This window comes from Carassius carassius, chromosome 19 (assembly GCF_963082965.1).
Source record: "Carassius carassius chromosome 19, fCarCar2.1, whole genome shotgun sequence".
NCBI classification, from domain to species: domain Eukaryota; kingdom Metazoa; phylum Chordata; class Actinopteri; order Cypriniformes; family Cyprinidae; genus Carassius; species Carassius carassius.
In genome coordinates, this window is record NC_081773.1 from 12,905,023 (window position 1) to 12,918,302 (window position 13,280).

Genomic DNA, 13,280 nt, shown 5'->3' on the forward strand with positions numbered 1-13,280 from the left:
CAGAAGGAATGAAAATTTAGAGAGTTTTGATGTGGACCATTAGCTTGAGTGTGGCCGTCTCTTTTTGTTCTTTATTTTGGATGGTATTGGTATTCATCGTACAACCTATCGCCAGCTGACCCAAGATGACAGGTTTGATTCCCAGAGAATGCATGCACTGATAAAATTGATTTTAAATCAATATGGAAACAAGATATGCCAAATGTAACCTAACTTTCAGACGTTTTGGGTCAGTGAGATTAAGAACAATAACACAAAGTTCTGGCATGAAACTCTAGATGGCACAGTCTGATAGATCTAACTCAATATGACAATGACATCATTATCACGTCACATCTGATTGGTTCTCTCTTGTATTGGTAGCCTATGAGCTCGCTGCTCAACATTCAAAAACTTGGCCAATGCTTGTGGTAGCAGCCGCAGCGCACTTCAGAAACCCTCCACCTTCCCCAGCTCCACCTGTATAGATCTGCTACGGGGTGGTCATGTATGCTATGGGGATTATTTGTATGCGTTACATGTGGAGCAACTTTATTTCTTACATGCTCACAGCAGCATGTTGTGAATATACTGGCAGTAGCAAGTCTCAGTAGTTGCTCTGCTGCAGCACCAGCAGCGTAGCAGATCTATTGCTCCAAGACCAAATACATTAACATTGTTATGTACATTACCACGCCAATCCCTCCGAGAGTTGTAATGACAGAACTGTATTTTTGTTCAAATAAATGCAGCCTTGGTAATCAAATCTTACTGATCACTAAACTTCTAAACATTAGTATGTAAAAGTAAATCTGTGAAGAGAAAAAAAAATCTCACGCTTGTATCTGATAGATGTCCTCTGAGCGGCCCTCGCGCATCCTCAAGATCCAGGCACCGGGGTTGGCCTTCAACTGGAAATAGCCCTGTGAAATGCGGTGGGTTAGCTTTTGCGTTCCATAGAAGAACATCATTCATACAGGTTTGAAATTACATGAAGGTTGGTTAATGATGAGAGGAACCTAAATTTGGAACCATGCAACTCTTACCAAGCTAGGAAGATTCCTAGATCAATAAATACAACATATATTCAGGCAAAAGCAAAGAAGAGAGAATAAACTCACCAGGTTGGCCATGACAATGGTGTCATGCATGAGAGGTTCCTGTCTCATGCCCAGTGTAAACTGAAGTCCTCTGGGAGGCTGACCTGTGGACAGGTCAAAACAGTGGCCCTCCAACAGCAGATACTCAAGCTCATACTCTGCTTTGACTACACCACTGACCTGATAATTCAGTAGGAGAAGACTCATTTATCCAAATCCATCATAATGACACTAAACATCTTTTTCTTGGAGATTCTGGCTGATCAAGACACATGCAAACATTTCATAGCACTACTGCAGCAACAATGAATTCTGAACTACAAAAAACTAAAATCACATGCACTACTCAGCATTGGTAAATGTATAAATACTGCATTTAGAATTAGAATTCATACCTCCTGTAGGTGGATGTTATCTAGATCATATGGGCTCCTGACTGGCTCTACCATCCAGCTCTCTGGGGTGATCATATTAAGAGTGAGCAGAGGGGATTCTGGGATTTCAGTAAAGCGGGCCACAGGGCCAGGGGAAAGGGAGTTGTTGCCAAAGAATGAAACATCCGGTTCCAAAACATATTGATAAAAGCTGCCAAAAAAACAAAGGAAATACGTAAAACATCAATCTTATAAACTAAACTGGTGGTATGTTGTTATTTGTGAATAGCTAGGAATTCCATAACATAATATAATAATATTTTAAGTATACTTCAAATCTATACTTCTAACTTCTAAATATGACTTCAACTTTTTTGGGGAATAAACCAAGTATCATTGGTTATTAACTAACTTTTTACCTTTATTTTTATTACTGATTTTCATGGAAATTATTTACATAATATTAAAGAAAGAGAGGGGAAGAAATAAAATAATTAAAATAACATGACAAGGGATATACATTCTGATTTTGAGGTAAGTATAGTTTTTCCAAATTCAGATTATGGCTTACATTACAATACTCCACCCATTTCTTCCAGTATTAAAGGTCACGTTTTTCGTGTTTTTTGAAGCTTTGATTGTGTTTACAGTGTGCAATATAACATGTGTTCATGTTTCGCGTGTAAAATAAAAAACAGTATTTTTCACACAATTAACTTATCTGTATACCGCTGTTTTCACTGTCATAAAAACGGGCTGATGACTTCCTTGTTCTATTAAGCCCCTCCTTCAGAAATACGTAACGAGTTCTGATTGTGCCAGCGGTTCCTGTGTTGTGATTCGACAGCAGCTGACCGCACGCTGCCCTCCTGGAAATGTGATTGGGCTAGTTTTGGACTAGTTTTGAGAAGCAAGTGGGCAGGATTTGTTTTATAAACCTGGCAATCCTGATCTGAACGCACGTGCTGGAGATGTACTTCTAATCACAGAACGCCTTTACTGACGAGATGCGCATGAAAATCGCATTCGATTTTTTGCACAGCCCTACCATCTAGTTAACAAAGCTAAACAGCATTGCCCTTTGTGTAATAAGTTACAGAAACTGTTAAACGCACCAACTTAACAAAATACACTTACCGGTTGTGGTCCATAAACAACGCCTTCTCCAGACAAAGAGGGAACTTCTCCATCTTTCAAGAATAATCTTTGTGCGAATCCGGCATTAAACTGATTGAGATTGAGGAAGTTGTCCTCAGCAAAATGTGCTGCACAGTTTTACGTGTGGATTATAATTTTCGGGAACCGAGTTAAACATAAATTGTAACCATTGATCTCTGAGTACAGCGTCCCTGGGAAGCCCAAACAAAGGTGACTGAACTCAGAGATGAAAAATAACAGCGTTTTTCGACGACATGGCGACAAACACAAACGCAACTCTTCCTCTTCTCCGTCGGAGCGCAACAAGACCACGCCCCCTTTTTTGTGTATTCCTGTGGGCGGAGATTAGTCAAAAACTGTTCTAGTGATGTCATTACTGCAGGAACTAGAGGGATGTAGTCCAAACGAGTCATTCGATGTAGGCGAATTCTGTTAAATAAAATATCTCGCTTGGCATTCAAATTTGAGCTTTAGAATTTTACAGATATTATTTATACTCTAACAACAACAACATTACACACTAACTAAAGTTTGGGATCACGAAGAACGGGACCTTTAACTTTTTTAATATATATATATATTTATATATTTTTTTCTCTCTCTTTCCCCTAGTGTTTTAAATCAGTGCAGCTGTGTTTCACCACATCTTTTTTATTCATCAGCTAAGAGGTACCATATTTTCCAGACTATAAGTCACACTTTTTTTCATAGTTTTGCTGGTCCTGCGACTTATAGTCAGGTGCGACTTATCAAAATTAATTTGACGAACCAAGAGAAATGAACTAACAGAAAACATTACCATCTACAGCCGCGAGAGGGCGCTCTATGCTGCCAGAGATTCTGCTCAGTTCTCCTGTAGTCTACACTAAGCAGCACATAGCGCCCTCTCGCGGCTGTAGACGGTAATGTTTTCTCTTGGTTCTTGGGTCTAAATAAATGCGACTTATAGTCCGGTGCAACTAATAGTCCGAAAAATACGGTAGTTAGTACACAGATAATATAAAACTCTGCAAGACTCTGCATTCGGACTTCACATTAACCATTTTAACCACTGAACTCTGTTAAACCACTGTTAAAACAAAAAGCAAGATAATACCTGCAGAACAGCTCTAGCTGCTATATGAGTGTGAGTGTTTGTTTGTGTGTGTGTGTGTTTGTGTGTGTGTGTGTGTGTGTGTGTGTGTGTGTGCACATGCGTGTCCCCTGACCCTCTCAGAGCTGAAGTTTAATTAAGCCTTTGCTCTCACCTCTTCAGGGGCATCTCAGACAGCTTGGCTCGACAGTTCATGAACACCTGCACTTTCATATTGACCACTTGACCAAGCACCTGCAGCACACACAGAGGAGAAGGCCTGGTTATTAACCACTCACACACTCAAAAACAACAGGATTCAGGACGGAAGCTCCAGGTCACGCTTCACAAGGCTGATACAGATGAGCCAACCGCTCTCATTTCACATTCTACATCTATATAAAAAAAGGATCTTTCTTTAAGGTTCCACAGACCATAAAAATAATTAAACGAATAGGAGGTTAGACATTAAGAATGATTTTGGAAGACTCTGCAATAACGAAGCTCATTGTCTCTCAGCTGAATCACAGCACAAACAAGGCTTGAGGAACAAAACCACTTAGATGTGACCAAAGTTGTACGTACAACTAATAAAGGAGCCAACTTCTGTGCATCTCTGGTGATAGGATCCACGATGGCAACCACATCATAGAACACCTCATCTTCCCGCTGTGCCAGCTGAAGAACGCTGTTAAAAGACACATGTGGTCAGCTAGATTCATTGGTAGTGTTGCGCTAATGAGAAAAACTGAAGTAGAGGCTTTTAATATACTGATAACACACACGGACTTCTTCAGTGTCACAATTCACTGTGAATATACATAAATAATAAGAGGAGCGGATCATAGCCATGGAAACCCAATTGGGTGGAAGGGGTTTATGTTTGAATATGCAGCTGACTCACACTTTCATTGAGTGAGTTGTCTGACTAATTTGTGATTTAGTTTCAGACCCATTTATGAACCGATAAGAGTGATTAATTGAAAAGAACCGATTCAAAGGGAACATTTACAAAGCAGACATCACTGAGACACTTATGCAACCATGTTATTTTCTATGGTCTGCAATCACAAAACCGGCAAAAGGATCTGGTGAAATGCACTAGGGTGAAAGTATTTATTTTATTTTAAAATACAGACACTCTTAGTACTGCACCTGTGTTTGTCCTTCAGAAATTTGACGTCTTTTCTGGCCTCTCCTTTAGGTGATGCAGTGAGGAGAGCGTCTACTTTCATGATTAGATCACTGGCCCTGTGAAGAGCAATAACAGGTTTCAGTTTACCTCTACTGTCATATCTGCTTGGGGTGACAAGAAAAAACAGTGCATACTTTTGGGCATTCAAGTTCATCTGCTTGATCTTCGATTTAATATTTTCTGCTGAAGTGCGAAGTGTGATCTTCTCTAGCAGATGGAAATCTTCAGCACTGAACTCTTCTTCGTCATCCAATAGGCTCAGGACCTAGTGAAGACATTGAGCTCATTGTTAGTCAGAAGTGAAGTTCGGTGGAAGTCACAGGCTGAATTTCAGTCTGTATCTACTATCAGCACCACGGGTCTAAAGTGTCAGAGCATGTGTGCTTACTATTGTACAGCGGCTCAAACTTCTACACCCAGAACCCTTTAAAACCCCCCATTTTCAAATAACAGTCATTTATATGCATGTCCATGGCAGAACATTTTTAATGCTAATCAAAGCAAGGCCAACTACCAGACTGTCACTCTGGTTTCTAATATCAACATGCTTTTTCACCTTAAATGTACTCAGTAGTTTTTAAACACAGAATATAAATGTTAACCAGCTTTTCCTTTTCTTGCTAATTTTGTTTTGCATCTTTTCGTTTACATTTGGCTAGTGGACCATGTCTTCTGCAGAGCAAAACCCTTTAATGGTTTAGAGCCAATAAGACTGCAGCTAAAAGAAATTAATGACAAATACCTCTCATGCCTCAAAAGTGAGTATATATATATATATATATATATATATATATATATATATATATATATATATATATATATATATATATATATATATATATATATATATATAATGTTTTTGTAGTAATACATAATTTTAGACATAAATAAATTGTATATAATAAATATCAAAATATTAAACCATTATAAAACCATTATAAAAAAAATTATAAAACCATTGTGCCTGTATTAGAAAAGTCTATCATTTAGACTATACTTTAATATTTAAAAAAAAAACATATTTAAGATATATACATTTTATAGCAGTTACAAAATCACTGTGCATGTATTAGGAATGTTACATAAATATACTTAATGTTATAAAAATACTTAAATTCTGCTATTTTCTTTTGGTTTAGTAGATCATTCATATAAAACAGGGCTAAAATATATATTTATGAAACCATAACTTCTTTGTAGGATGAAAAACATTCTGGGGATCACTTTTGTTGGAGAATGATGGCATGTCACTGATGTTACAGGCTGCAGTCTATTTTGTGCTTGTCTGTCAACAAAGGCTCTGCTGGAAAAGCACAGCGTTATGACAGTTCGGCCATTCTATGTGACCTGCGACCCCTGCAGCAGAGGATGCTGAGTCGATGCTGGTGAATTAACGCCAGGCTTCATCTCTCTCTTCCTCTCCTCACAGGTTAGGACAGGCCAAGCAAACTTCTTAATACGGAGTCAACAAAATGAGCGGTCCATGGGAGGGACCAACTGGTGAGACCTTAGAGTTCAGACTATTTATCATCCAGATCAGCGGTCTGTGCCATAGGTCATTAGGTTATAAATGATTTAATAACTCTCATGGAAGTGCTTGTTTGTGAATCTCACCCTGCCGTTGCTGACCACAGCTCTCTGTCCAGCTTTCAGCTTCAGAACGTCCTTACAGTACTTCTGCTGGCTGTGCAGGAAGTCCACCTCCATCGTGTTGAACTTCTTCTCAAAGGCATCATGGTCCATGCCCTAAAGGAGACCAAACACACATTTAACACTTAAATACCTGAAAAAGGTATTTAACATAAATAATTACTACTTGGAAAAATCAGCAGCCACCAGCATACTCCAGTCTTTGATATCACAAGATTTTTCAGCAATCATTGTAATATATGCTGCTCTGTTGCTCAAAAAACATTTCTTATTTTTACCAATATTGAAAACTACTAATATATATATATATATACACACACACACATATATACACATATACATATGCAAACACGATGCATTAAGAGCTGGGGGCAAAAACTTTTGGAATTTGAAGATCAAGGTAAATTGTACTTAATTTTTGTTCCGGGAAACATACAAGTATCTTGTCATAAAAATCATATTTCAACAAAATAAGACAAGTTTGGCCATCTTCATCATGTTCAAAAGTTTTCACCCCCCAAATCTTAATGCATCTTGTTTCCTTCTGGAGCATCAGTGAATGTTTGAATCTTTTTTAATAATTGTGTTGGAGTGCCTCAATTGACCTTAGTGTGAAAAGATGTATCTCAAAATCATAAAGTCACTGCTGGAAAGGGTTCAAATATGCAAAGACACTGGAAAACTGAAGAATCTGCATGACTTTAAAGATTTTTCTGTAGAACGCTGCTCAGTTTAACTGTTCAAAACAAACAAGGGACTCATGCACAACCATCAGAAAACAGAAAGACAGTCGTGGATCGCTCAGGTAACAGCACACAGTATTGAGAACCAAGGGTTCCCAAACTTTTGAGTGGGGTTATTTGAATAATTTCAGCATTTTTTTTGTATGGTGGACTAAATGTTAACATCTTTTATGTACAATATCTTACTCAGGACAGTACTAAATAAAAAAATAACATGCATTTAGTATGATCTCTCTTATTTTTTTTTTAAAATTACTCACATTTTCACACATTCCGCAAGGGGTGCCCAAACTTTCGAGCCCCACTGTATATATATACACATATACATATATATATATACATATATACATATACATATACATGTACATATATACATATACATAATATTTGCTGTCTAATATATTTGATGAATAAAAGGTTAAAAAGAACTGGATTAATTCAAAAAAAAAAAAATTCTAATAATATATTTTCTTTACTATCACTATTTAGCAATTTAACACATCCTTGCTAAATAAAAGTATTAATTTTATAAAAAAAAAAAAAAAAAGAAAAAAAATTACTGACCCCAAATTACTGACCAGTAGTATATATTGTTATTACAAAATATTTATATTTTAAAAACATAGCTTTTTTGTTTTTTTTACTTTTTATTCATTAAAGTATCCTAAAAAAGTATCACATGTTCTGAAAAAATATTAAGCAGCAGAACTGTTTCCAACTTTGATAATGAATCATCATATTAGAATAATAAATTTAATATTATAATAAATTATAATAAATCTTAAAACAATTATTTTAAATTGTAATAATATATCACAATATTACATTTTTTTCTGTATTTTTGATCAAATAAATGCATGCTTGATGAGCAGAAGAAATATATATATATATATATATATTTATATACATATATATTTATATACATATATATATATATACACACACATATATATACATATATTAGACCAAAAGTTTGGACACATCTTCTCATTCAAAGAGTTTTCTTTATTTTCATGACTATGAAAATTGTAGAGTCACACTGAAGGCATCAAGGGCTATTTGACCAAGAAGGAGAGTGATGGGGTGCTGCGCCAGATGACCTGGCCTCCACAGTCACTGGACCTGAACCCAATCGAGATGGTTTAGGGGTGAGCTGGACCGCAGACTGAAGGCAAAAGGGCCAACAAGTGCTAAGCATCTCTCGGGGAACTCCTTCAAGACTGTTGGAAGACCATTTCAGGTGACTACCTCTTGAAGCTCATCAAGAGAATGCCAAGAGTGTGCAAAGCAGTAATCAAAGCAAAAGGTGGCTACTTTAAAGAACCTAGAATATGACATTTTCAGTTGTTTCACACTTTTTTGTTATGTATATAATTCCACATGTGTTAATTCACAGTTTTGATGCCTTCAGTGTGAATCTACTATTTTCATAGTCATGAAAATAAAGAAAACTCTTTGAATGAGAAGGTGTGTTAAAACTTTTGGTCTGTACTGTGTATATATATATATAATACATACTGGATATTTACTGTCACAAATAATAATTATTTTCAGAATAATTCTTCTGGATAAATTTCTCACTGAAGACATGGGGGTGAAATCTTGTGGGACCCCTGGTTTGGACTGAGTTGAACTGTAGTGTAGCAAAAATTTGTGGAAAGAACAAATCGATCAGCTCAGTTTGTTTGTTTTTTGATTACACTGCAATGAGGAAATAGTCAATCAGTGAGATATTGACAACTAAAAGAGGGCACATTTGTGCAAGTGCAGTCATTAGAGTAATTTGAGAAGAGTATTAAATTGTCTAGACCTATGAAAAATGTGTTGCCATTGGAGACCGCGTAGCGCTAATCAATCATTAAACATTTTCATTTATCAGACTTGTAATGAAAAATGGCTTCAGTGCCAATAACAAATCTCGGGCGCATGAGTTGTGCAGAGTCAGATTATTAGTGATTCCAGCATTTGGCCCTTATGAAAAGGAACAAAATGCTAATATCAGCACAACACCTCTCCCAGCCATCCAATAATAGAGCCATTACAGGTCCCAGACACGAGCTCTCAGGGAACCAAGAATCTCTCTCCAACCATTTTCAACTAATAAAACTCAGGAATGCTGGGTTGGATGGAACACGTTCTCTTATCTTATATATTACGGAAATAATATATTGGAAATAAATAGGAGCAGGAAAACACAATAACAAGAGGACTGAAAGAACCAAAAGAAAACTCTCCATGTATCTAACAGATCAATCAGATCTTCTGAGAGTTACAATAGTCTGTCAATAAGACCCTAGATTCCAGCTGTGGTTGTAAGAGATACACGGTAGCCATTCCCAGAAATGTCGTTTGTGTGCAAGTCTGAGAAAATGGCATGTGGTTGAGTGGTTTTCACTGGATGTGGTGATGGGGTGAAGGCACACCATGGAAAAGATGAGAGGTCATTTTATGGTGATGACACGAGGAAACTATAAAAGTTGTTGTGTGCTTTGGAAGACACTGCAAGTGGGCGGACAAAAGCTACTATGTTTTAAGAAAACATTAAATGAAAGCAGTACATCATAAAAGGCAGTGCATAATAATTTAATAATGCTAAAATTAATATTTTTTAAATTAATATTCATCTTTGATACTGTACATTATAAGGTTGTGATGTCTAAATTCACTAGTAGTAATTGTAACAATGCAGAACTTTAATATCAGCCATGTTTATTGGCTTTTCCGGTTTGACCAGAAATGTAATATCGTATATGTATAACCACCCCTAATAGTTGGAGTTTTTTTTAATAGTTGCATAAAATGTTCTTTCTCCAAAATCTGGTTGCATCTTGAGGTCATTCATTTGCATAAGTATAATTCTATAATAATCTTGCAGGCATAAACATGGAATTAACAATCTGTATTTCTGTAATATACTTTCTGGTCTTTCAAATCAGACTGACAGGAGGACGGCACATTTCCAGCAACTTAACTCAAGTGACATTAATAAAAATGGAAAAGGAAAAAAAGACAGACAGACAGGCTAGAAAAGAACAGGCGTGTTAAGATAAATCCAAGTCAAAATGCTCTACGCATAATTTCACATTACCCAGACACAGTATTTCACACTTCACTGACCTGTTTCAGTAAGTGCTTAATCTTGGTGCCTTGTTTGAGGAGCTCCACATTTTCTTCTTTGAGGAGTTTTAGGGTGAAGTCGAGCATGTTCTTGCTGCTTTGGGTGAGGAGAGAAGCCCAGACAGCTCGGTACAAAGCACTGTTGTCCTCTGTGGGCTTTCCACTGGGGTTATTGATCACCCCCAAACGACAGTTGGAGCTGCTGGACTTCTGCAAACAAAAACTGATGATTAGAGATTCTCTCCAAAAGGAGACCATTTTAATGTCTTAAAACATTTGGGTAAGTTTACTTAAAATTAAACCGTGATATAGAGATTTTGGGATGAAGAAGAATTGTGATATTAGTAAAATTACATGCATGTAAAAAAATATACAAACAAACAGAAAAGATTTGATTCAATGAGACATTTGGGAGCTAACTGGATCAATATAGGTTTAGTTTATATATATATATATATACATATACATATACATACACACACACACACACACACACACACACAGCCACCCACCCAACCACTACAGGTCAAAAGTTTGGGATCAGTAAGACATGCATTTATTTGATCAAAAACACAGAAAAAAAAAAAATAAATCTAGCAGAATGTTATTACAATATAAAATAATGGTTTCTACGTTAATATCCTTTAAATGATTATTTATTTCTGTAATGCAAAACTCAATTTCCAGCAGCCATTACTTCAGTCTAAAGTGTCACATGATCCTTAAGAAATTAACAGTTGAGCGGTCAAATATCTTTTTGGAAACTACGATACTTTTTTTCAGGATTCTTTGAAGAATAAAATGTTTTTCAGCATTTATTCAAAATATAAATCTTTTCTAACAATATGATTTTTTGCTATCACTTCTTAACAATATAACACATCCTTGCTGAATAAAAGTTTTAATTTCTTTCAAAAAAAAGAAAGAATACAAATTTAATGACCCCGAAGTGAGTGTATGAGCTGTAGTGTATACTGTTAGAAAATATTTATTTAAATAAATGCTCTTCTTTTTAACTTTTTATTCATTATTCAGTATTACAGGTTCCAAAAAAATGTTAAGCAGCACAACAGTTTCCAGCACTGATAATAAATCAGCATATCACAATGATTTCTGAAGGATCATGCCACACAGAAGACTGGAGTAATGATGCTGAAAATTCAGCTTTGCATCACAGGAATAAATTAGATTTTTAAGTATCTTAAAATAGAATTTTTTTTTAGAAATATATGTCACAATATTACAATTTTTCCTGTATTTTTGATCAAATAAATGCAGCCTTAATTAGCATAAGAAACTACTCTTAAAAACAAAAAATCATTCTGATCCCAAACTTTTGACCGGTAGTGTGTGTGTAATGTGCATATATCTCAATCGGATCATTAACTCTGCATTTTGTTCATTAACCAACACCAGAAGAATGCTTTCAAAGATGAATTGCTCTCAGATTAATTACTAAGATGCACGTGTGCCTCTGCTCTCTGAAGATGTGATTCCTGTGGTTACAACTAATTGGAAATAAAAACTGAAGTAGTTTACCATATGTTTCAAGGCGTTCCGGAGCAACTGCCTCCCAGAGGGCTGTTCAATATCTGCTACAATCCACATGGTCACTCCATACACCTCCTCTTCTACAGAAGAAGTAAAAAAATGTACTTAAGAATAATGCTTTTTAGAAAAACAGTTTGGATAGGTTTTTAGCCAAGAAGTCTACATGTATTGTGTGTTAAAATATTGAAAGTAACATTAAACCAACCATGCAATGTTAATTATGATGTTATACAAGCAGTATTGGCAGTGCACTGTCAAACTCCTGACAATTTATGGCAGCTACTAAAAACATTATAAAATATAAATTACTGACTGGAGCCACGACTCACCTTCTCTGATGAAATACTTCATTCTCTTAGAGACAACTGCTGTTTTGTCTTTGGAGTCCAAGTATGAGAACATAGTTGTGTCATCCCAGTCATCAGCAACTATTTGTTCAATTATAACAGACATTATTAAGGCAGTTCATAATGAATGCTGTAAAGGTATGGGTAATTATATGTTGATGATAGTGATGTGACAAAATTATTGTGAAGGAGATTGCAGAGTGTGACCGTGACAATGATATGGTGAGATGACAGATCAATACTGGCACTGGTTTGGGTCAGGTGCTCATTAAAGGGCTACCTGGTGAGGAAGTGAAATCCAGATATCGCCTCTCAGAGCTCAGAATGAGAGGGTTGATTCGAGGAACCACATTGGCCTGCTCCATTAGGAAGTCCACCACATCAACACTCTCAGTGATCTCACCCTGGATAGGACAGGAAACGCCTTAGAATTTGCGAATCAACCACATTTAAAGGATCACAGTCAATAAATAGATGTATGCGTGACAAAAATAAATGGTCAAACCAATGAATTTGAAGAAACAGTAAGAGATATAAAGCCAAAAAAGGTACCCAACCATAAAGACAGCTCTCTGGAAGAAGTTGGTAGTTTCCATGATTTTCTGCAGAAGAACCGTCTCTAGTTCTTCTGGGTCCATCTCCTCACTATTGAGTGGAATACCATTGAACAGACCCACTGGTAAAGCACCTAAACCACTCTTTCTGTAAAAACCTCCTCCAGCCTGAAACACACACATCATACTAAACCTTCATAAAGACACAGACATCTATTTCCAAATTACATCTCGAGTCCATGATTTCCTATTTTCAACAAGCAGTGGTTTATATTTATTTACCAATGCTATGAAAATCATATTGCCATTTTTAAAGTTGTATTTCAGTTATAAAAGTGCAATGAAAATATTTTGTACTATGTTGTAAGTTGAATGTAATTCTCTGCACATTAAACTTGGAATTAAATTTTTTGTTTACTGTAACACCGTGTAACAGCATT

At 36.2% G+C, this 13,280-nt stretch overlaps 1 protein-coding gene across 3 annotated transcripts in view; it reads right to left on the reverse strand.

Annotated features, from left to right (window-relative positions):
* Nucleotides 1–13,280, reverse strand: part of uggt2 (UDP-glucose glycoprotein glucosyltransferase 2) — a 33,573-nt gene that overhangs the window by 12,786 nt on the left and 7,507 nt on the right. For all 3 annotated transcript variants that reach the window (XM_059499893.1, XM_059499892.1, XM_059499894.1), the window contains 13 exons: nucleotides 12,844–13,008; nucleotides 12,567–12,690; nucleotides 12,269–12,367; nucleotides 11,928–12,019; nucleotides 10,389–10,598; nucleotides 6,493–6,624; nucleotides 5,013–5,143; nucleotides 4,839–4,934; nucleotides 4,269–4,371; nucleotides 3,859–3,938; nucleotides 1,475–1,664; nucleotides 1,101–1,259; nucleotides 817–902 (listed from right to left, as the gene is read on the reverse strand). In XM_059499893.1, the coding sequence (XP_059355876.1) occupies nucleotides 817–902; nucleotides 1,101–1,259; nucleotides 1,475–1,664; nucleotides 3,859–3,938; nucleotides 4,269–4,371; nucleotides 4,839–4,934; nucleotides 5,013–5,143; nucleotides 6,493–6,624; nucleotides 10,389–10,598; nucleotides 11,928–12,019; nucleotides 12,269–12,367; nucleotides 12,567–12,690; nucleotides 12,844–13,008 (1,667 nt within the window). The remainder of the gene's footprint in view (nucleotides 1–816; nucleotides 903–1,100; nucleotides 1,260–1,474; nucleotides 1,665–3,858; nucleotides 3,939–4,268; nucleotides 4,372–4,838; nucleotides 4,935–5,012; nucleotides 5,144–6,492; nucleotides 6,625–10,388; nucleotides 10,599–11,927; nucleotides 12,020–12,268; nucleotides 12,368–12,566; nucleotides 12,691–12,843; nucleotides 13,009–13,280) is intronic.